This window comes from Pseudopipra pipra, chromosome 1 (assembly GCF_036250125.1).
Source record: "Pseudopipra pipra isolate bDixPip1 chromosome 1, bDixPip1.hap1, whole genome shotgun sequence".
Lineage (NCBI taxonomy): Eukaryota > Metazoa > Chordata > Aves > Passeriformes > Pipridae > Pseudopipra > Pseudopipra pipra.
Genome location: NC_087549.1, coordinates 115121462 through 115145008, shown reverse-complemented (window position 1 = coordinate 115145008; position 23547 = coordinate 115121462). Strand labels below are relative to the sequence as shown.

The 23547-nt window shown below is 37.6% G+C and overlaps 1 protein-coding gene across 1 annotated transcript; it reads right to left on the bottom strand.

Annotated features, from left to right (window-relative positions):
- Positions 1-108: 108 nt before the first annotated feature.
- Positions 109-22804, bottom strand: AZI2 (5-azacytidine induced 2). The gene is given in 9 exon segments (XM_064672556.1): positions 109-622; positions 624-786; positions 3515-3630; positions 7012-7073; positions 9397-9545; positions 11208-11307; positions 11641-11766; positions 14266-14495; positions 22675-22804. Coding segments are annotated over 8 exon segments (1164 nt in total). The 5' UTR covers positions 14491-14495; positions 22675-22804; the 3' UTR covers positions 109-399.
- Positions 22805-23547: the final 743 nt, after the last annotated feature.

The window sequence follows — 23547 nt, the reverse complement described above, 5'->3', positions numbered from 1 at the left end:
TTCTGAAAAAGGACACCATCAAAAAGTCACCTTAGAGCTGGTACAAGTTTTAACATCAGATACCAAATATTTTCTTGATGAGATACAAATAGCAAACAAATACAGAACTGAATTATTTTGTTTTATTCCATCAACTCACTTTTCAGTGTAACCTTTTGCAAATGTATGTCATCTGCAGTACAAGACTATCTAGGCCCCATGCTAGATTTCTTTATTTTTGCATTATACCAGCACAGCTTTAACATCAAGGAACTTACTCCTGATTAACAGCAGAGGAAGACTAGGCTTCTGTTTCAGAACTAGAATTAAAAATAAAGAAAGAACATTTCAAGCAATTTCTCTTCTGTCTTATAAAGTTCAAGCGTTAAGGTGCCTATTCAGAATCATTCCAAAAATTGTTTAACTCTTGTGCAGACAGTTTTGATTACACTGATCCAGGTAATCTGCTGGACAGTTTAACAAAGTTGGGTTATTTTTAATTTCCCAAAACATATTCTCATTAGGCTTTGGAGGACTTGGGAATACCCAGGAATTATCTTCCAGAGAGCTCTTTCCGTAAGAATGGTGTTCCTGAAACGTTTTGCCATCAACTGGAATGGGTCTCTCATCTGCCCATGCTTGTAGTCACCCTTTCCGATGGGATGTTGACATCTCTCAGCAGAGGGGGAGACGCAGCATTGCAGAAGTCTTTATTGTTCTGTGAGAGGTTTTTATAGACTACCCCAGATGTCAAATTCAGCTTTGAAATGTTCGATTCAACACATTGTACTGGTGCAGTAGGGGCAGCTGAAGGAAGGAGATAAAAAAAGATTTAAAAATTACATTATCTAATGCATTTTTCATGTACTCCAAATGTACTACAGTCTAGCAGGGATGTTAAACACAGTGTTTTCAAGCCACAAGTTTTCAGACCATATTCAGTAACTAAAAAGTTACAAACGCCATTCTAACCTCACCAGTCTGACTTTACAAGATGAACCCAAGAACCTGAAATCACAATGTCTAAAATACACCTTACTCCAAGGAAACCTCCTGACTCCCACTTGAACACAGGTAAACTGGTGGATCTTTCTGACTGGACTGGAATGAATGCTGAAACAGGATTTTCATGCGCTTGGAGAAATCAACCAGATGCAGAACACCAAGTGCTGCCTCCTCCTCTACTGATTCTTTTAACATGTTGTGTTCTCTGGCTGCCCAGAAACCGAATTCTCACTGTCCATGAAGCAGTTAGAGGGAAACACGCGGTGTTCCCAGGTTCTCCGTGTGCCACTATTGTCTGACTTCCAAAAGTGAAGTGACAGACTGAAATATTCAGCCATCTGAAATTCCAAGGAAGTTTTAAACTGTGCTAGGAAAGGGAGGATTTTGAAACAGAACAGCATCTACCTGAAATGGAAGAAGTGCATCTTCAATGCACATCTGAACAGATGGCCAAATAAAACCAGATTTTTTTTTTATAGTGATCATGTACATAAACATGTAATGGGAGTAGATTAATGCTTCCTGCAGTTAAAGAAACTCACATCTTACACACTATTTTCTAGAACAGATGTGAATCTTGAGTATAAACTGCAATTTTTAACTTTAATTCCTAAGGGACAGAAAGAGGAACCATCTTGGTCAAAGAATACAACTTCTGTTTGTCACTGTGAATTAAAAAGCAGTACCCAATTCACAAATGTCAACCAAAACCACCTTCCAATAGCACAGGCATCATGTCTGAAAGACATTATAAGGCACTGGATTTGGCCTCTTTGTGCTGAGAGCTGTAAAAAGCAATTTGAGACCTACAGACCTTTAGAAGTTCAAGAAAAATGGAATCCACTGAAAATAGACTGAAGATGCAAAAAAAAAAAAAAATCCCCAAACAAAACACAAACAATCAACAATAAAAAACTCCCACAGACACACATTTGTTGAAAATGCCTCCATATGCAAATGACAGACAAGTAGAATCTGCACATTAACTGATATTGTTCATGTCCCACACAGAGTAACAAACACATGTTCTGCAGACTTAATGCACCTCTGAAGTGGCAGCTAGTTTGTAGATGCTAAAACAGCCAATAGATGTATAGGAAGGGGAAGGTTTAATCTACCCATATTTTTCATAAGCCCAGATTTTTCTAAAAATATAAGCATATATTTATAAAATATCTGCATCATGTTCCTAAGGGTGGCTGACGAGCAGGGTCAACAGACCTGTCCACTCTTACATACTTCTGAAAAATTAGTGAAAAAAGCCTACAGAGAAAAAGGTAGAAGTCCACTATTTCCTGATCCATCAATAACACCTTTTATGGCTGTGGATGAACACCTCCAGAAAATGAGACTGTTTACCAAGGAGAAAACAAAAATCAGTACTTGTGTAGTGGCAAGACAGGTAACTCCAAATTAAAATAAGGACAGAAAGACATGATATGATCACGTCAAACCTTGACAGATTTCAGATTAAAGACCCATTCAGTTCTCAGTTTCTCTGCTGAATTTATTTGACAAATGTGGTTTAGAATTGTAGGAACACAAACTCACCTGGTAACATATGGCCAACTCTACAAAATGTGTTGATAGTTTGTATCAGCCAAGTACCAGAGAGAGAGTGATCATTAGTCACTGCTGACCACAAAGGCAGGGACTGACCGGGAGGTGAATCCTGTCATTACCTCACTGAGCTGTTTAGAAACAAAATGTCTTGATCCGGTAATGGACAGGGCCATCAGAGATTGTCACCAATACACTGTAACCAAGTTCACTGTTTTTCACCTGTATTCTGAGCACAGTAAATACCACAATTGAAGTAAGCAGAAAACAAAGGAAATAGATTGTTTACCACAGTGACTGACAGTCTAGCATTTGGCTTGAGAGAAACATATGTATGAAACAGAAGAACTGTCCGATGAACTGCTCACAGAAATTATAAATACTCTATACAGAAATTATTTAACCCTTATATAAGGCAGTTTTGCTTCCCCAGTATTTTGACATTCAAAAAAATGTCATATTGTGCAGCATTTTGCTAAAAAAGACAACTTTTCTGAACACTGACATAAAGAAACATGGAACCATAAGGAAACTTCTGTCTGTTAAAGTCTGATTTTTAAAATATTTCCAATTTCATATATTCTGTACTGGGAAAATAAGACTGCATTTGCAAAAAGATTTTTTTCCCCCCTAATATGAAGTAGTTGTGGTAAAAGGTCAAATACAAGTAAACTTAACACCTCAGCCTTGTGCACATAAGCAACACTTGACTGAGAAAAAAGCCACAAGGGGAACAGAATACAGTACTGAAGAAAAAACACATCAGCAACACCTTTATGTGTGAAGTTGACCAGTATGAGACAGAAGCAAAAGCAGAAAATGGGTAAGCTGGAACCATAATATAGTCTAGCTTATCAACTTCAATTGATGAGATTCTGATAAGATATGATAGCTAGTTCATTTTTAAAATAGGACATCTTGAATTAACAGCTTGTGTTTGTAAGGTCTATTACTGCAAACACTGACTTGCCTTTATTGGTTGCTGTTGGATTCCTTTTCAGTTTTCGTAGAACCTCGGCTTGCACATCAGTCACTCGGCGCAAATTAGACATTTCTCTCTTCAGTTCCCAATATGCTTGTTGCACACTTTCAAAACAGAAATTTATTACCAGTTAAATACTGCCACCTCTAAAGCAGCCTATTACATGCTTATCAAGCATTATCTGTTAATAAATTGGTTTTGCCTGACATACACTGCAAATTTTGCTGGAGTACCATAATTCAAAATGCATTGAATGATACTGATAATGACCTTAAATTGATAGACATTTGTATATTTTATTTGATTTGTGCATATTACAATATATAATGCACTATATATTAACATACTAGGTAATAATAATAATAATTTTAATTCCCCAAATGGAGAGAAATATGAAGCATACTTTTTCCTTTCGTTATTTGAAACTAACCACCTTCCCATAAAATAAGAAATCTCAAAGGAATAGTTAAAATACATAAGTAAAGTGACACTGTTACAAAAAAGGTAGTTTTAATTTGAATACCTTTCAATAAATGACCACACACCCCGTCACATATTATGATCCTAGTAATATTAATTGATCAGAATTTTAAATATTCCATATATATTTGGGTCTTACACTGTCTACATTGCTACGCTGAATTCAGACTAAATACCTGAGATCCCAACTGAGCACTCCCACACAGACCAAACTAAAACATAAAACATACTGTTTCATATTCAAGTCATCTATGCATGATGTATTATTATTATGTTAATACACTGCCTTATCAGACAGCGTAAAACATAGTCACCCAATTCATTCTCTAAGACAGCATAATATGAGAGACTTATTTAGCAACAGCAGCACCGTTCCAACATTGGCATTACAGGTTAATAGTTGGTAAGAAAATCAAGAACAAAAAAATTAGAAGTCAGCATTACCATATGATTCTTGGTAAAATTTCAAGCAAAGGCTCACTGAATACCACTCTTATGTTGATTAATAATTAACTTAGTGTTCAAAGACATAAGGATGTAGTTACTTCAACTTAAACATGAAATCAGTAATGCTTTTTTAATGCTTAACATTCCACCAAAACACATTTATTGAAGAGAAGTATCATGGGTGAGAGTTTCCAGAAAATTTCTTTCTTCCTCACTACATTCACCTAAGACATTTATTTGAAAACAGCTCAATGTCTCAAACTATCGAGATGACTAAGAATTAATAAACTTTATAACTGTATTTTCATGCATACATAGAGAGTTCTATCCCTCTAAAATAGCAATATAGGATCACTCCTGCATGAAATATATCAGGCACAAATGTGTTCAAAATCACTCTGAGAAGCAGGTACTAGGCTGTCCTGCAAGTTAACGCTAACAGTGTTAAAACAAAGAAATTGAACTTTCTGCTATGCTAAGAAATATCTCACCAGAATATAAACAGTCAGATTGAAAAAGCACCGTTAAAGAACAGAGGAAGCTGATAGTTTAATAGGTAATGTATTAGGTGTCAGGAATTCTGACACAAAGTTAAAATTTTCAAAACTGATATTTCAAGAAGTTCAGATAAACCTGGAGCCTTTCTACTGCAGAATCCTTTTGGCTCTTTGAACTGTTGATGAGAGTTCATTAAAGATGACAACTGTAAAATTAAGTTGATGTGGCAACCACTCTTCATTAATTCACGTGTTTTGGTCTCAAAAATAAGACCAAACAAACTTAAGTCGTATCAAGACAGTACTGTCCAATATTTAACACAGAAGTGGTAAATACAAGAATGGCTCAGTGTCTGCCACTAACTAGAAGAAAAGTGTTTGGATGAATTTTGTAAAGTGCATTTAGCACTTTTACAAGCATCTTGCAAATGACTGCAGGTACCAGAATTCCACTTAAATCACACATGACACATCTTAATTGTTTTTGTGGATACTGATGTAGAATCCCACTGCAAAGCCTAATTTTCAACGAATTTGCAATTGAAAACCAAGGATACCCTGTGCTTCAGGGTTTATCCTATACTGCCTTCTACATGTAATATGAACCTTCAATATGACCGCCTGTCTAAATCTACAGGAAAGTAGATTTGCAAACTGAGACTTTAAAGTCAGATTTGCAGACTCCTCACAAATGTGAAATAACTACTCTCCAAGAAGTTAACTGACTGCAAATGCCTCCATCTCCCATAAAAAGCAAGACTGCTAGCTACAACAAATGTTTCTCACAGGAGGCTTTTCATGTGTGTTTTCTACAGATTTTTGGATGGGCTTACGTATTCACTACACATTCATTATTTACATAGTATTACAAGAAACCCTGTGCTGTACATATGCTAATTCTGATGGCTGCCACCTGAACCCCACTTTGTGGAATAAATCTGCTCTGATTTATGATCATTCGATCAAATTATCAGTTTGATCAGAGCAATGATCAAAAGATAACTGCTGTATCTTGAGAGAATACCATTCATCAGCGTGCAAGACTGACTGTGAAGCTCCATCAGAAACCACAGGAATAAGTATCCAGTCAAGGTGAAAGGACAAAGTGTGATTTGTGTATAGTGCGTACATTATCGTCATTATACCAGAGAACACAAGATGAGAAATATCTGTACAGTTCTTTCAGTGACTGATCTCCCTTCCCATCTCTTCAATGCCCAAAGAAGCAAAAAGGCATCATGCTAAACAATCTGTCATTATGAAGGACCACTCTTCCCTCTGGTGGAAAACCCTGTAAGTGCATGAACAGGCATAACTGGGTAGAAAGACAGAATTTCATTTCCGCAAGACAGAACATTTGGGAATTTTCATGTATTCCTGTATAGTTCTTTTGCATAAAGAATTAAAAGATATATATACTTCCTAATATAGCACATATACTTAAGGTAGGATAACAAAGGAGTTTATAGCACAAGAACAATTATTATTTGAGTGGGTACAAAACGAGAACAAATGCTTTCTGATATTTTAGCATTTCTCTGGACAATTGCTATTTCTTTTTGAATAAGTCACACAATGGCTCCTCAGTGTTAAAAAAAAATCCTTTAAAACGTCTTCTAGTAGAAATATTATTGCACTGCACTAAGTAAGAATGTATGTTCCAGCAGTGTGCAAGGGATTTGAAGCCTGCAACTATGCAAACACAGAAACCTCCCCATGCACAGAATGAAGATATTCCATAGCTGGGATGACACTTGGAAATTTATCTACCACCTCCTCAAGTCAACTAATTATTAAAAAGTTGATTTTTAAATCCAAGATAATTAAATTTGCTTTTTCTGTACAACAATCTGAAGATGTAAATGGTCATCATCATCCTGAACTACAAACATAACAAAGAAAAAAAATTTACAATGATCTTGCTAAATGAGTATACCTAGACTTGAAATAATGTAATTTGAAATAAAATGTTTAAAGAGGCTATTAAAATATCTACTTGTTCAAATAACTGTCCCTCAGTAAACTGAAAATAAAACATGAACATCACTTGATTTTTCATACCTGTGGATACCTTGCCTTTGAAGGTGATCTCCACTCAGTGGATTTTCATCTTGAGCCTGGTCCTGTGTAACAGAGTGAAGGGAAGGCAGAGACTGAATGAACATGATTTCAGATCTTCTATCTGAAAAAAATGGTACTGAAACTACAATATTCAGTAATACTGAAATTCACAAGTAGTCTTCATTTGTGTTGGCTGCAGAGGGTTTCAAAATGAAATCAAAATTCTACTAAGAATTTCCACTTAAAAATGCTTAAACTACTTACTCATATGAAGGCAATGCTCAGTCACCTCCGTACTATGTATTCTTTTAAACAGCTGAGCTGTCAGACTTTGTGATTGATTTAAAAAGCAAAAATTGAGAAAGACTTTTGATGTCCATAAAAAAAAAAATCAGTCTTTTTCTTGTTCTTTCCCTATCACAGTATATAAAGACCTTTACATTAAAGCAAGCTGTTTCAGTACAGATTTACTTCCACAAGTTACTTTTATAACAGAATATAATTTATCCTTACTTTAAAATTGCACGTACAGGCAGCCTCAGAGAATTTACCAGAACTGTTTAACAAATCAAACATTGGGCTCACTTCATTAGCTGTGTTTCTACTAGACCCTCGCCTGTGATGAACTCCCATTCATATCCCTTCTTTTCCTCTTACCTTCCTACTACTATTTCCCCTAGCCAAAGCTGTTTTGAATTTGATACCTGTTACTGTGGCTTCATGACAGCCTGTGCACATTTCAAGCAACTTGTCAATATAATGTACACACTGCATCAACTACAATGCAAAACCTGAGTAAGAATATCTAAAAGTACAAAAAAAAATAGAAAGTAAACTATTTCTACACAGTAGAAAACATTTGAAAAAGCTAACTAATATAATTAAATCAAGTAATAACAAAAATACCAGCTGGGTTTGAAACAATGCTGACTTGTCATTCCCCATTGATCATATTTGCCTGTATTTGGCCTGACAGATTTTTCCCCTCATGACGACTTTCCCACCACTGCCCATCAAAGATTCAATTTCACAGCTAAAAAAAACCACTTGTGCTTTATTACCCCACATTTGAAAACTTGTACCTTTATGTTTCCTATATTAAGTAGTTACCAGGATCAAGAAGAAATTATATTTAAAAAAAAAAAAAAAAACAAACAAAAAAGAAACAAACAAAAAAGCTGTTCCTTGTATTTGTTCTTTGCAACAAAAGCCGCTGATATAAGCGTTATTTAAAGTGTCACATGTGGTATCCCTTACAACTGCTACCTTAGTCTGTTCCATCTAACACATTCACCCTCCCAATACAATCTGCAATCTTCAATTACAAGTTACGGTATGCCTTCAGATCTTACAAGTTACTGAAAGCACTTTGAAAGAATTCCAGACAAAAGTGAAAACAAGGGAAGTTAACAAAACACCTCACATGCTTTATCCCCATCTAGTGGAAAAAATGCAGACTCTCTCAAATACTGTGTGAATCAAGATTACATAATTATTATTATTATTAATGGCCATACAGAATGTAAAATAATCTGCCTCTTCAAACAATCACATTGAAATCTTTTTCATTCCCTGTGTAACTTCAGTGTGACCACAGAGTCCTAGAAACTGCCACTGCACCTCTCATCAAGGGTAAGATGGAAAGTATTAAGAATGCACTAGACATATAGCTTAACAGTAACAAAAAACATTACGTTATCTTAATTTTCTTTTGGAGATCCTAACAACAGCCAGGTTACAAAATTAATCCCTCAAAACAGACATATGCCCCAGAAATGACAGGGAAGGGCAGCCAAAGAGGTACTTTCTTGACAAGCTTCATGCAGCTACCCTAAAGAAAAATGCTAGGCCTCCTTTAATAAAGTTCAGGGCATCTTTAACACAAGCATTCAATTTAAAAAGAAAAAAAAAAAAGAGAGAGAGACAAGTTTTTTTCCCAAACGTTTTCAGTAGCCCAGCTTACACAGAACACTACAATGACTACTTATAAAAATCATAAAGCTTTATTTTCTGTTGTTATATGGGCAATGGCTAGGAAATATCACCTATGTAAAATCACAGAATATCTCAATTTGGAAGGGACCCCTAAGGATCATTCAGTTCAACTCTGTGCTCATTGCAGGACTACCTAAAACCAAACTTTATGATTAAGGGTGTTGCCCAGAGATTTCTTAAATTTGGACAGGCTTGGTGCCATGACCATTTCACTGGGAAGCCTATTTCCAAGAAACATGACAGTCTAAGAAAATATTGAAGGTAAATTTTACCAAGATGTTCATCTTTCACTCAATTATATACTTTATATCTTTGTTAACCCTTTATTTTGATTGAACCTGGGATTTAAAATAAACTATTACTACAAAAATTCCTTAAAAATTAAGGTACCTTCTGCTTGGATTTTTGCAACTCCTTCCTGAGACTGTTGCACTCTTCCTTGAGTTTTTCTAGATCCTGTTCCAAACTATGAACTTTAAGGTCACAGTTTAGCTTCTCTAATTCCCAGTTGGCCTGAGTACAATTCAAACTTTTCATCACTGTAAAGAAGACAAGCAAAAAAAAAAAATCAGATTCCAGTCTCAGTTAAAGGAATGTAAATCAATATGTAAGGCTCTGCTCAACCAGACCATGCCCTACAAAAACATTATATTCTGAAGAAATTGCAGCTTATGACATCAAGGAAATAGTAACACTAGTAAAGCTGTTGGCAGAGAAGTGGTCTATTTTCTGAGTTTAAAGCATGGAGCCCTACTTTCTAGGAACAGACTGGAGATTTTACATACAAAGGAAGCACCAGCATAAAAGGCACTGATAATAGAAAAATCAGTCACACATAATATATAGACCAATCTGCATACTTCTTACGTGTTTTAAAAACACAGGTATTTTCCCCCTCAGATTTATATCATTACATAATTTACCACTGTTTCCCTCAGGATTAATCAGGAAGTTCCAAACAGAACAACAAAAGATACTATCAAAACAAAAGGGGAAAGTGTAGAAGTTACATAAATCTTATTAGACCAAAGCAATTTACACAGTAAGAAGCCACCTAAGATGATCCTAGTATCAAATCAGTGGCATAACACGAGTCAGAGAGCAAGAAAAAAAAAAGAACATGACAGGAAGAAACCCTCAAATCTTCAACCACATGGTACACTTATTTCCAGATTTAACAGTTTAAACAAGCTTTTACTCAAACAAGGTACTCAGAGTCCAGTTATTAGTAAAACTGATTTCTAAATAAGGCTTGAAATCACCACATTTTCAGAGCTCTCCTTATAAACTCTGCACTTCTTATCTCCTTAAACCATGAGGTCCTCAAGAGTCATACTAGCACTACATGCAGCTTGTTCTTATAGGTTTAAAAATTTGCGCAACTGAAGCAGTGCCTGAGGTCCTCTTGGAGAGTAATCCAACTCAAGCACCTTTCAAATGACTGCATTTGTACAGACCCTGAAGTCAGTCCATATCCCTACACAGATGGCATTTTCTTGTTCTCTTTTCTTGTAACTAAATTAATACAGATTTTCTTTTCTTCCATAGTGTTTTACGTACCTGTCGTGAGCCCAGCCCTCTTTACAACTGCAGTAACGGAAGCTGGATTTGGGCTTTTGGAATTGCCAGGATACACTGGTTGTTTCTCCTTCCTCTTTTCACCAGGCTCTCTACAACCAACATCTTTCTATCTTTTCTCATCTCCCAGCCCTTTAAGTGACTGTTGTCGACTGTAGCTATATTCCTATACAACATCCTCTTGCACCTGTCATATATCCCAACAGCGAGAAAAAGGAATATACTGGATCCTCTGCAGGTACCAGAGGAAGTGGTATTGACTGAATAATCTTTGTACTCGTACAGGTATGCTCCCACCCTGCTCTGATGAAAAGGTGGTGGGGTCCAGAGATGTACATGACACAGCCTATACACTGTCAGGCTGTGCCCATTTCTCAAATTATGAAATCATCTATGGTAGAACACAACAGCCTCAGATCTTTACCATGGAGCTCCTCACCTACGATCATCTAACATGCATGTCACCATTCACAAAAATGAACCCCAGCTCAAAGTGCCTCACTGCCAGACATGCCACTCTTACCCAGCCACTCTATAGGGTTAAACCTCTTCATGCCCCAAGACCATGATATAACCATGAGGGCTCATCAGCATGCACTAAGATGAAGTAACCAAATACACACCTTGTTGCGTTTCCACTTCAGTTTTCAGTTGTAACAGCTCTACTTCTTTAGACTGCAACTGTTCGTTCAAGGTTTTCAAGGATTCCTCACTTTCTTTCACCTATTTTCGGGGGGAAGGGGGGTGGGGGAACACAGCAGAAAACCATTTGTGAAGCTTTTATCTATCATGTCTGACAATTAAATTTTTTTTAAACAGAGACAAAACAAAAAAAAATTGGTCTTTTTTTAGCACTGTTCTAGCCCAGTAATAAAATTGAGATACTTGAAATTGTTATTCCTACATAAGATATTGTAATGTTCTTAAAAACCCTAAAGGAGCGATATAACGAACCACAGACCTTTAGTAAAAAAAATTCATTCTACAGTAAAAATTTACTAACTATGCAAGTACTTATTAAACCATGCATTTAAGTCATTACTTAAAAAGGCACACCATTTTTTCCAGCTTGCTTTTCAAGTTATCTCTGTCGATGCAGGCCTCTCGATAGGCTTGGTATGCCTTATTTACTTGTTCACGCCCAACTGAGCTGCATTCCTCTTCCCGCCGGGAGCCAAGCAGCTAAAAGTTGAACAGACATGAGAAATAAGAAGTTTTGTATGTTATGTTGAGAACTGCGCAATCTAAAAAAGGCAATAGTACAGCAGGCAATACTGATCTAACAGCCTTTTTTTTTTTATTTTTAGTTTAGATAATAAATTAATCAAATACATTGATACGGACCAAAGTTACAGGACAAAGTTTTTTTACAGAAGTGTAACAAAGGCTGTCTACAAATTCTGCAATTTCTAACCATACTTAATGCTCGCTAGTTTATAGAATCACAGAATAGTTTCAGTTGGAAGGGACATTTAAAAGCTCATCCAGTTCAAGCCCTCTGCCATGGGCAGGGATACTTTTCATTAGACTGCTATGAGTATTTAAAAACCATTCACAAATCATGATTACTCTCACACTGATAATCCCTTAATCATACTTTTTCCAGACTCTGAAAATGTACAAACTGCTTTTTGAAAAAGGAGTTTTAAGCACATAGAAACACAACATATAGAAAGTTCAGAGGAAACCAAACATATTTTTTTAATGACTCATAATGTAAACAAAGATTTTGTTCAGCGTAGTTATGTAAGAAAAGCCAAAGCAGAATTATTTTACAAACAACTATTAACTTTCAAGTCACCACTCCCTCACTGCCTGCTCTGGCAAGAGACAAGCAAAGCAGAATAAGCACTACCAACTAGATTGACAGAAAACGGGGAGCAGAGTTAAAATATATTCAGCATTTTTAATAAGACAGAAAGAAGCAAAGTCTTACATCAAATTACATCTGTTCACATAAAAAATTCTTGGTTTGACTGAGTATTGCATTTTCTTTTTCATCCTGTTTACCCTGCACACTTCCTTTAAGCATGTTTAGTGTACCTCTTGTAGATATTTGCAACAGATTTGTTTGTATTTTCTTAAAAATCAAAGAGCTACACAGAAAAAACTACAAAACCAAAGTGTTGACACATATGTATCTGCCTTAAATATCTCCTCTTTTAGGTGCTTGCTCAAAAAAAAGTATGGGAAAGCAAGCCATAAAGATAAGAAACTTTTGCCCTTTGCTTTTGTATTAACTCTCAAAGTATATGTTCTACCCTTTTAAATTTAGTCCTTTACATTTCCCTACCCCTAATAAAGCCATTGAAATAGAACACAAAGGCTTAATAAGCTTTCTGGAAGTTACACTGAAATTGAAAACTCAAAAGGGGTAACTCCCCATATATTTTTTAAACATACAGATATATTAGCTATTGACAAAGACTGAAAGTCAGTTCTGTTACTTAAACAGCCTTGGCCTTTTCAATATTCCTCTCTCAGAAACATTTTTACAGTATTCACATGGAAAACAAAGTATCATTTTCAAGAGAATTAAGCTGAACCAGGCCAAACCAAAAGATGCAAGACAAAAGGAACTGTCAAGGTCAAGTCTTGCTTATCTTGATTTTAAGTAACTACATAAAAGATGTTACACTCAGCATGGTTGAGAGAATATTCAGTCTAGAGCTCTATTCCTATTCCCATCACCCCCCAGACCTTACATAAAGAAAATGCTGAGATAGTTTTGCCTTTTGACAGAAAGTCAATCTTGTCAAACTAGTCACCAAGAATTCCTGAATAAGTGTTTCAAAGTTGTACTGACTGTGACTCAGACTCTGTATTCTAATGCCACAAAACACATACTTAGAAAGCTTTCAAGAATCAGTAGCACACACTTAGGACTAATTCCTAGAAAATGTCTTAGCTCTAACACTAGGATGTATCTTCCCATCTCATATAAGAAAGCAATCTATCAAAGTCAAGAACTTCTGCAGTACAAAGACACTCAGTACTGAATGGTGGATATATGTTTAATGACAGCATTCATTACTTGGAGAGGAAAAACCTGTGTCCTGGTCAATTTTTAGCTTTTATGAACTTCACTAGATTACGGGCACGAGAAACTGCATATAAACAAATTACAAGATTCCTTTATGTTTTAGAATTACTGCATCAAAGAATAGACAGCCAACATCTATGTTAAGCATGACAAATTTGTATTTCAGATTTGAGACTGCAATTATTTAGTCTTAGCAACCAATTTTTCCTTAATATTTAGGTATGCTGAGCCCAAGAGTCTTTTGATAGACAATTCCTGGATTCTGACAACTTACAGGCTTTGCACCTCACTATTCAACAATACTGTCACATGTGCTCAAGTTAATAAACACCATAAAGAGGTAGGTAAACTACAGCAACAATCCAGTGCAACTACACATCTTTCTGAATCAAAACTACTGTTTTTGCATTGCATCATATATACGCCCAGTAAGAATCAAAAATCCCAGTATGATGCAACTAGACTACCAGAGGAAGCAAATGCACTTCACTTCAACAAATAAAACAATTTACCAAGACTTTTTAACATGGAAACTATTTTAAGTATATATTTTAAATCCTTAACCATCTGCTCTGCCATGCAGCAAGGAGCAAAAAAGAAGCTGCTACCAGAAACTGGTAAATCAACTTTTTTCTTACCTTCTCTTCTAGAATTCTCACTCTTTTTTTTAAGAGGGAGTTCTCCCTCTCTGTCTCCTTTAGTCGTTTCTTGATATCTTCATATGCAGTGACAAGTGCAAAGTGTGAGGCAACAGACTCATCTCCACTATAGGATGAAACAGGAATATCACTGTCTCTCTTGTGAGAGTTGTCTGCTTTTTCATGGTTCAAAATACAGATGTCATCCTCTACCAACTCCTCCATGACAGCTGTTAAAAAGACAGATATAAATGCAAAGTTTTCACAAAGACAAATTCATCAAGAGTCTGAAAACCTTCCAAAATAATACTGCAGGGTGTTTCTGTCTAAGTTTGACAAGATCGAATAATTACGAAGTATCTTAATCTTGCAGAAAAATCTTGAAATCCATTTTACATTAAAAATATGCTGGTTAGAAAAGAAGCATGTTTCTAAATATTTTGAATACGTATCAGATTTATGAACCCTCAAATTCATTTTTATTAAGGCTTAACACCAACCTAGAATTTGGCTGGTATCACTATCTGAACTCTGAAGGAATACTGTATCAGAGTTTTTGCAAGCCGGCAATGAGCAGTAAAAGAGTATAGTTGCAACAAATCAACTAACTACTGGTGGTTCCTGACCACAAATGCCAAACTTTCTTCATTTTTGAATGCAAATACTTACAGTTTTCCCAAACTTTAAAATGGAATCTTAAGGTACACTTGCATTTGTCTTTCAAGAGACTGCATGAGTAGCTACTCTTTACTTGGTCACAGTAGAAAACCTCCTTCCAAACAATGATTACAGTAATTTTTGACTGCAGATATGGTAAGAATGAAAACATACTCAGTAAAACAACCTGCTTCAATATGAGTGGAAAAAACTTACAACAGTCTGACCATAAAAAAAGTGTCACCCTAAAACACTAGGCAGACCCACCTGAATGAAAAATGCAAAGTACATATTACACTGAGGCTTTTTTACAACATACATCACTTAGGCAGAGCAAAACATTCAATAAGAAAATAACACCTTAAAGAAATTTATATATTTTCTTGACCACCAGCTCTTAAGGGAAAACCCCTAAAGGCATTTTACTTAAGAGTTATTAGTTACAAGTTTTGGGGTTTGATTTAAAAACAAGCCAACCTCCAAAACTCAAAACCAACCAACCAAAAAAAGACACCGCTCATGCTTATTTACTTATGAACATCAAGATTCCTTGCATCTCTATGCAATACTAAGAAATGCTACCCGGTGCCTGATAACATCCCCCCCGCCCTTCAACAAACTACTGATGTGAATTCTATGAAAAGCAGACTTTTAATTTTATTTTTTCCCTCTTGAACAAATCTTTATGTTCCTGATGATTTGCTAATGAACCAACAGAAATGCTGGAATGAAAGAACTGAGCATAATGAAGACAGTTTGTATTGTAGGAAAACTTACTACAACAGCAAACTGACTCAATCAGCAGAAGTTTTGCAGGAAAGGCAGCCATTAGTGCAGGAAAAACCCACAGCCACGATTGCTGCTTCTCCTGTGTATTTGCTATTTAAATTCAAACTGGACTTCCATTTGTTTCTAGATACTAAGAGGTAAAGGGATCAACTGCTCTGGAGCTTGTTCTCTGTGGTCAAACTTCTCTCACTACGGCAGCAGTGGAAAAGCTTTCAGACTGCAGCATTATGAAGAGCTGTAGTACAGCTACTGCTGAACAATGGTGCTGTTATCACATTTGTCTCAATTTGCTCGGAGCCATTTGCTCGAAACATGATAAAAAACTGTGACAGCTCGTTTATACTAAATAGACAGCAATGGAGTCGTGATGGTGAGAAAAGACAGAAAAACTACAAACCAAGACTGGAGTCCTTTTAATCGCTATACTCAGGAGGCAAACAGATGCCTTGTACACTGTTTGATGCCTAAGCTTCCCTTGCTTGCTGTTCTGCCTCATATTTAAGCAGACTGAGCCCTGCAAAAAAGATTTGCTTCCTTTTCATTGTAAGAACTGTATCACTCCAAGGTGACCTTGACCAAAAGCACTACATCATTCAAACTGCATTAACTGGCTGAAGGAATTGCTCATTTTGTCTTCTAAGGCAAACATAACATACCAGCTTATCCTCCTCCATTTTACCAAGGGCCCTGCAAGTCTTGTCACCCATCTCATCAAATTCCTCAGAGCTTGCCCTCTCAAGGCAACACATCTCCTTTTCTCTGAACACTCGACTCAAACGCCATTAAAGAAGTGTCACAGCTTATCATTAGCTCTTGAAGAAAGCAACAGATTTGTGACCTTGTACATAAATAGAGCTTTATCCCCACACTTTCCTATAGCTCCTAAACTTGAGCATCGTACATTCCCTATTTCTTGCACATACCAGTTCCACCAGGAGATGGCAATACGGGAAAACAGAAGACAACGTGAGAAGATGAGACCACATTTATTTTGCATTTTGTTAACTAAAACTTACTGCCTTTATGAGCTTTCAAGAGAGAAAGACCCTCCAATTAAGACTCAGATTACAGAAATAAGATTTTATAAATTCAGGTACACAACCTGCACATGCTAAGAGAACTAGTTACTCTAGTATTTTTTTACTCAAAAGATCTCATTTAGTTTACAGGATTATTCAACTCAGGTTTTCTGATGCTGCTTTCTAAGCCAGCATTGGACACTATTTAGAAGGGAAGCATATAACCCCACATAATTTAAAGGGGCTTTGTAATAATGTTTTTCTAAATTTCTACACACAAGATACCAGTTTCAGAAAAATCTGATATACACATTTTCTACTAACATATTGCATACTAACTGACAACAAACTGCCATTAAACAGTTTAAGATCAGCAGTACTATAAAGGTCATGGTGAAATGCATATTTTACCCATCTCCTTTTTTTTTTGCTGTCACAATAGACAGAAACCCTTATAATACAAAATGGGGCTACGTCTGTAAGAAATCCCTGACTACAGCTGTAATCTGTCATTTTACTGAAGGACAGGAATATAAATTTAGATTATCCAGTATTATATTACATCATTTAAAAAAACCATGAACTGTAAACAACAATGAAAGAAGTGCTTTGATTACACCAGGAGTTCCAGCTCCTCGAATCTGGCAGAAGGAGGCCAGAAGGGCTTGCAGGATGGCTCACCAAGTCCAACCACAGACTGCTACTACATTTTAATCAGTTCAATTTCTCCAAATCAAAGCCACACTTGTATGCACTGCTGCAAATGTCCCAGAACTGTCACTGTGAAGCACCTAAGTGAATTTTGACCTCTCTGGAGTTGCAATTCATGAGATAATCTGTACTACACAGATTAGTTAAAAGTGAAAGATTTCCCACTAAAATATTTGAAGTAGATACTGACAAGTTAATGTCTCTGAATACAACTGATGTCCATCTCTGCCTACTTAATGCAAGCTTTAAAATCCCACTTATGACACATCCCATTATAAGAAAGGTCTCCCTAATACTTTACTTTTTATTTCCTTTACTTTAGCACATTAGCTAAACACTTTGCCTGTAATAATTACGTTGCATTTATACTTATTTTTAGAATGATCTGAATGTGAAAGTCTATTTCAAAGGACTTTAATCTTCACATCCAAAAAGAAATACATTATATGAATACCAGTGCTAGTGTTTGTATTACATAACTAATGTTTAAAAACAAACAAGACCCCAACACTGTTAACAGGACAGAGTAATAAGTTCTAGCAGGAGTAATTATGTTCCCTTTTTCTAAGAGTATGAGTTTGAAGAGGTGGCACCACTTAAGTTTTCTTTCACAAAATGTGAAGAAAAGAAGGGTTTACAGAAACCACTTCTGTTGTTCACTAATACTCAACATATGTTGTAGAACATCTTTGATTTAATATAATAAATATCTTGAGGAAAAAGAATGTTTTCCCATTTCTTACTAATGCTTGGCAGAAATATAGCTTTTCTCTTTAAAAAGCTTTACAAATACCAGTCATTAACACCATGGGAGGTAGCTAAATATAAAACACATTCTACATAGAAGGACCATGGGATGCAGAAGCTCTAATAGCAAACAGACCACTGCACAAACAGATCTCTGTAGTTTGAAATTCTAATCTTATTCTTGGATCAGAAGGAAAGATAGTAAAAGCAGGATTACATTAAATTTTTCCCAGTATGGAGCAGATCCCCATTTTGCCCCATCTGTTGATCTGAAAGAGAACAGAACTGTTTTCAAAATATTTCCGAAAGTCAAATGCAAATAATTTTAAGATGGTTATTCTCCTGGTTTTTGAAGTCCAAACCACTTTACTGTTTACCTTCCAGAGTCAAGGAGTTTGACTCCATAATGGTAGTATGAACAGTTTCCAGCTGTTAATAACAAGAGCATAATTTTTGTACTCATTTACCTTGCCTTACATAGAAGGGTATATACACATACATGCATGCAGACACAAAAATAAAACTTTAAGTTCAAGAAATGCATTTGAACCACAGGAATCCTGGATGAGCATGTTGCAGCCCTCACCTTAATTTCAGAAAAGTTGTACTGATTTTTTTTCTTTTTAAAAAGACACTTTTTAAAGCAAGCACTGCAAGGAATAATACAGAATTCCTGCAACCAGCATCAAAAACTCCACACAGCACATGGAACATATGACACATGATGTTAAAAGAAGCAAGACTTCCAGTCTCTTAAAGCATCTATCATTTTGCATCTCTCCTTCAGAAATCTTAGGTTCTCTTTGATTTCAGTGGTGAACAGTCTGTTCTACAGAAAAAGACATCCCTTTTTACAGATACTTGCTCCATTTTTAAATAAAAAAAAATAAATCTCTACACGCACATCTCAGTAGCTGCTAACTTTGGCCACTGTTCATCCTTTCATATGGGACAAAGTCCACAGGCCCAAAACACTCCCTGAGAGTCCATACGTACAAGGGCACAGTTCTGCTGCCTCAGCATACTTGGTGTTCTTTCAGAAACACGTCAGCACATCAGCTAAACTAGACCTTCCAAATCACTTTAGTTTCGTTGCCTTCAGGAAACAGAAGTCACTGTCTCCAAGCTCACTAACCAGATCACTGTAGTTCATTAATCATGAACATCTGGGAAAGCCAGAAAAATCAAGCAAAATCTCCTTAGGTACAACAGGCAATTTTTTCAATCTCAAGCTTTTTACAGTAACAAATGTACTCTCACAAGAACTAGAAAAGCACTAAAAAGCCCATCTTATGACAACAGTGCTTGATAAATTTTACTTTCTCTGAACAGTTTCATACTCCAGTGCCTCCATCACTAATTTGCAAACCTTTTGCGTCCCCAATGTAACATAATCAATCTGCCTTCCTGAGGATGCTGTCATTTTCCCTGACAACTACTTGAAAAGAAGAGGGGGAAAATAAAAATCCCAAAAGTTGGAGTCAATGAAATATTATCCCCTCAGCATCACATAATCCTGCTTATTAAACTATTACATTTAATGTTGAAACTAATTAGGAGCAGTACTGCCAAAGAAACACAAGTAGGAACAAGATGGCTCTTGGCTATTAAATCTTTCTAGCACCAAATATAAGTATATTCAAAGGTTACTGAAAAACCCATATGTTCTCATGCTAACACTGAATATTATTTCATTAGGCATTTTTTTGGTGTTCATTGCTTCCCATTTCAAAATGTTTATAAATAACAACTATTTATGAAAGCTAAGAGGGTTTGTTTTTTTCATATCTTCTTTTGTAAACCAAACAGTAGGTCCTACCTCCCAGTCATAAGTTTCCTCCCACTCAATTACACTGCCAGATTAATTAACATTCAGTAAGTTCACCAGTTCAGTGATATTATGAAAGCCTTATCTAAGTGCATTAACTTTTAATTCAACTGAAAACACCTGTTACAGCTACTAAAAGGCAAGTTAAACTGAGTTGCACTGATGGCCCTTGGTCACCTGCAACTCACCAGTATAACGTCTGGAGGTTTTCACAACATGGACAGGGTCCCAGATAATCTCATCTAGGCCCCCTTTTACACCAGAAGGTGGACAAGATGATTTTTCCAGGTCCTTTCCAACTTGAGTTGTCCGACAATTCTATGTTCAGGTTTATATCTCATTATTTCAGACAACCCTGGTCACTTGAACACAACTTCCTGTTAGCAGCTCCTAAGTGGATGACTTTGAACGTTCAAGCTACTTATGCTTCACTTACCTTCCCAAACTTCATTTCTTCTCCCCAAATGTCCTGTCAAATTTTAGCAGCATCTATGATTTCATACACTTAAGAACTCCACACAGAAACCCTGGGTAACCATGTAAATAAGTTAATTAATGCAATTATAGTATAAACACATACAGCAAAACCATAAGACTGATTGCAAAGTGACCTGTGCATAAGGGAGACACATATGATGTAGCAAGCTAGTTACTAGCCTGACCCTTGTGTTAATCCTGTCATCGCCATCTTAACAAACTTGATCCCATTATCACTGTAACTCTTTTATTCAATATGGACTATCTATCTAGACTTCCTCTGTTTAAAAAAAAAATCCCTGTGAAAGAATCAAAACATTTAGCAAAGGATAAACCCACATTGCATTTTATCCTGTTTTCTTCTACCTTTTTGCTTATTTTCTTCAAAATCCATTCTAAAGAAGTCAGATACAGATAGCATGTGCAGTGACAGGTCTGCACTTTTTCCAAGGGAGTTTCCACTTTCCTAGCAGGTATCCTACATTTAATATTTTACAGACATAATGCACAATCTCCAATTCAACACATCTATTTATATCATATGAACAACTGTTACCGGATTTGCAACTCCATGCACAGGTTTTCCAGTGTTGTCAGATTAAATTGTTCTACTTCCCCACCCTGAGTAAACTAAATACAGTTTGTTCATGTATTTGACCAATAATTTTCACACTTTCCCTACTTTTTAACTGCCATATAGAAAACAGAGACTTAATGAAAACCAAATTAGAATATTTGCTGAAATTTATGCCATTTTAAGATTATCTCTAATTTATTACCCACTTTTGCTGTACAAAGGTGTCACTTCATCGTCTTTGCTCTTTTAAAGAACTCCTTACCATTTAATTTTTTTTTTGTAAAACATAACCTAGCTAGTACTCTAGCAAGTGTCACCTTATATTTTTCTGAACTGTAAATGTAGCATACAAGGTTCTAAAAATAAGTAGTTTTAGTAAAGATGTAAAGTTGGGGGGGATGAGGTGGCTAAAACCTCCATATAATCTGATCTAAAGTTTACTCAACCAGTGTTTTCTGCAGTCTCACTTTAGAGTTTAGGTCAAAAATCGCGCTTAGAACTTGGGGCAACAGTCGTTTACTTAAGTTTTAGTGTGATCATCTAATGCTTCTAACACAAGTCCTGTTATAAAGTATCAATTATTCAAAGAACAAAAAGTAGTAGTAATCTTGCAATTCTTTTGCTTTCTACAGTAATTCTGCTACAACTCCCAAAATGCTAGGATACAGGTACTAGCAGATAACTGGTACTATTAACAGCAGTAACAGCTGATCATACACTAATATTCAGGAAATTACGTTTCCCACAGTCTATAACAACACTCCTCAGAAAACTCTGTCTCAGAAGAGAAGCTTGATCTTTGGAGCCCAGAGCAGACTTTACTGTTACACCAATAATCTTCCCTTCACTCTGCTTTTTCCAGAGCTGGCTTCCAGCACACTGATTTTACTGCATACATACAGTGTAAGACAGTGAGGAAATTAAGGGATTCCTTTAGAAACAAAAAGCTCCTAAAACCACTCACTGGAACAGCTGACACACACACTCTCACTTCTAAGTTGCTGGGGGTTGATTTATTTAAGTAGATAAGGGTATTTTCCCTACCAGGTGAAACACCAAGATTTACAGCTGTAATTTCTTAAAAGCTGAATGCTTCATTAGCATATAAGACCACCTCAGCGCTAGTCTGTGCTCCCTTCTTCTAAAGCAACACAGCCTGCAGCACCTGTATTCCTGTCTGCTCCAGTATTCCATCATGCTTCTGTTTCAACACCTTCGACCAATTTATTCATTTTGTTTGCCAGATTCCCCTATACCAACACACAAGCTTGCAGCTCCAAGAACTCACACAGTTTTTCAGCTTGATTAGATACACCTTTCTAATTACTTTTATTGCCTATACAAAGACCACTCCCAGCTTGTTAGTGGTACCTTTAAACTACGCTCCCGATTCCCCAGCAGGATAACCCCCTTATACCAGCCAAGTGTGACTGGTAAGAAGGGCAGGGGCACGGCACAAGACCGACACCCTGCTCCTTCTGAAACACAAGAAGTTCCACCTCAACAGCAGGAACAACTTCTTTACACTGAGGGCGGCAGAGCACGGGAACAGGTTGCCCAGGGAGGGCGTGGATTCTCCCTCTCTGTAGGCGTTTAAAACCCACCTGGACGCGTTCCTGTGTCACCTGCTCGAGGTGACCCTGCTTTGGCAGGAGGGGGTTGGCCTGGATGATCTCCAGAGATCCCTTCCAACCCAAACAATTCCGTGATTCTACGTGGACGACTCTGTTTTAGAAAGAGAAACTAAAGACCGGCCAGAACCGCCCCTATTCCAGCGTGCACGAAGCTCCCCAGCCCGCCGGGGCCGCCCACAGCCGCCGTGCCCCGGCAGCCTCGCCGCTCCCCGCCCCGCACCAGGACCCACCTCTCCAGGCCCGGCCGGGCCGGACGGGTCAGCGGCGGGCGCTCGGCTCGGCGGGGAGGCAGCGCCGCCCGTCGCGGTGTCCCCTCGGGGCCCCTCGGGCGCCCATCGCCCCCCGCCCCGCCGGCCCGGCCGCGGTCTCAACCTCCGCCACTGCGGGGAATTCCCGGCGCTCGGCGCCGCCCCCGCCGCCTTCGAGGAAGTCAACAAACGCCGCTCCCGGTCCCCGCCAACGGGCGCGCGCCGCTCCCGGAAGGAGAGAGGCGGCCCCACCGCCTGACTGGGAGAGGGAGGCAGGACTGCAAATCCCGGCGTGCACGCGGGCCGGCTCCCGGCACAGCCGAGCGCCTCGGGAAGCCCAGCCCAGGGCTGGCCCCGCCCCGCCGGGGGTGGTGGCTGGTGCCGCCCCCGAGCGGCCTCCGCCACCCTTCTGCCTGGGAGGCGTGAGGGAGTGCTTTGTGTCGGTGTTCCACCTGCAGCGCTGTCACGGAATTGTCGGGGGTGGGAGGGACCTCTGGAGATCATCCAGTCCAGCCCCCCTGCCAAGGCAGGGTCACCTCGAGCAGGTGACACAGGAACGCGTCCAGGGGGGTTTTTAATATCTCCAGAGGGAGAG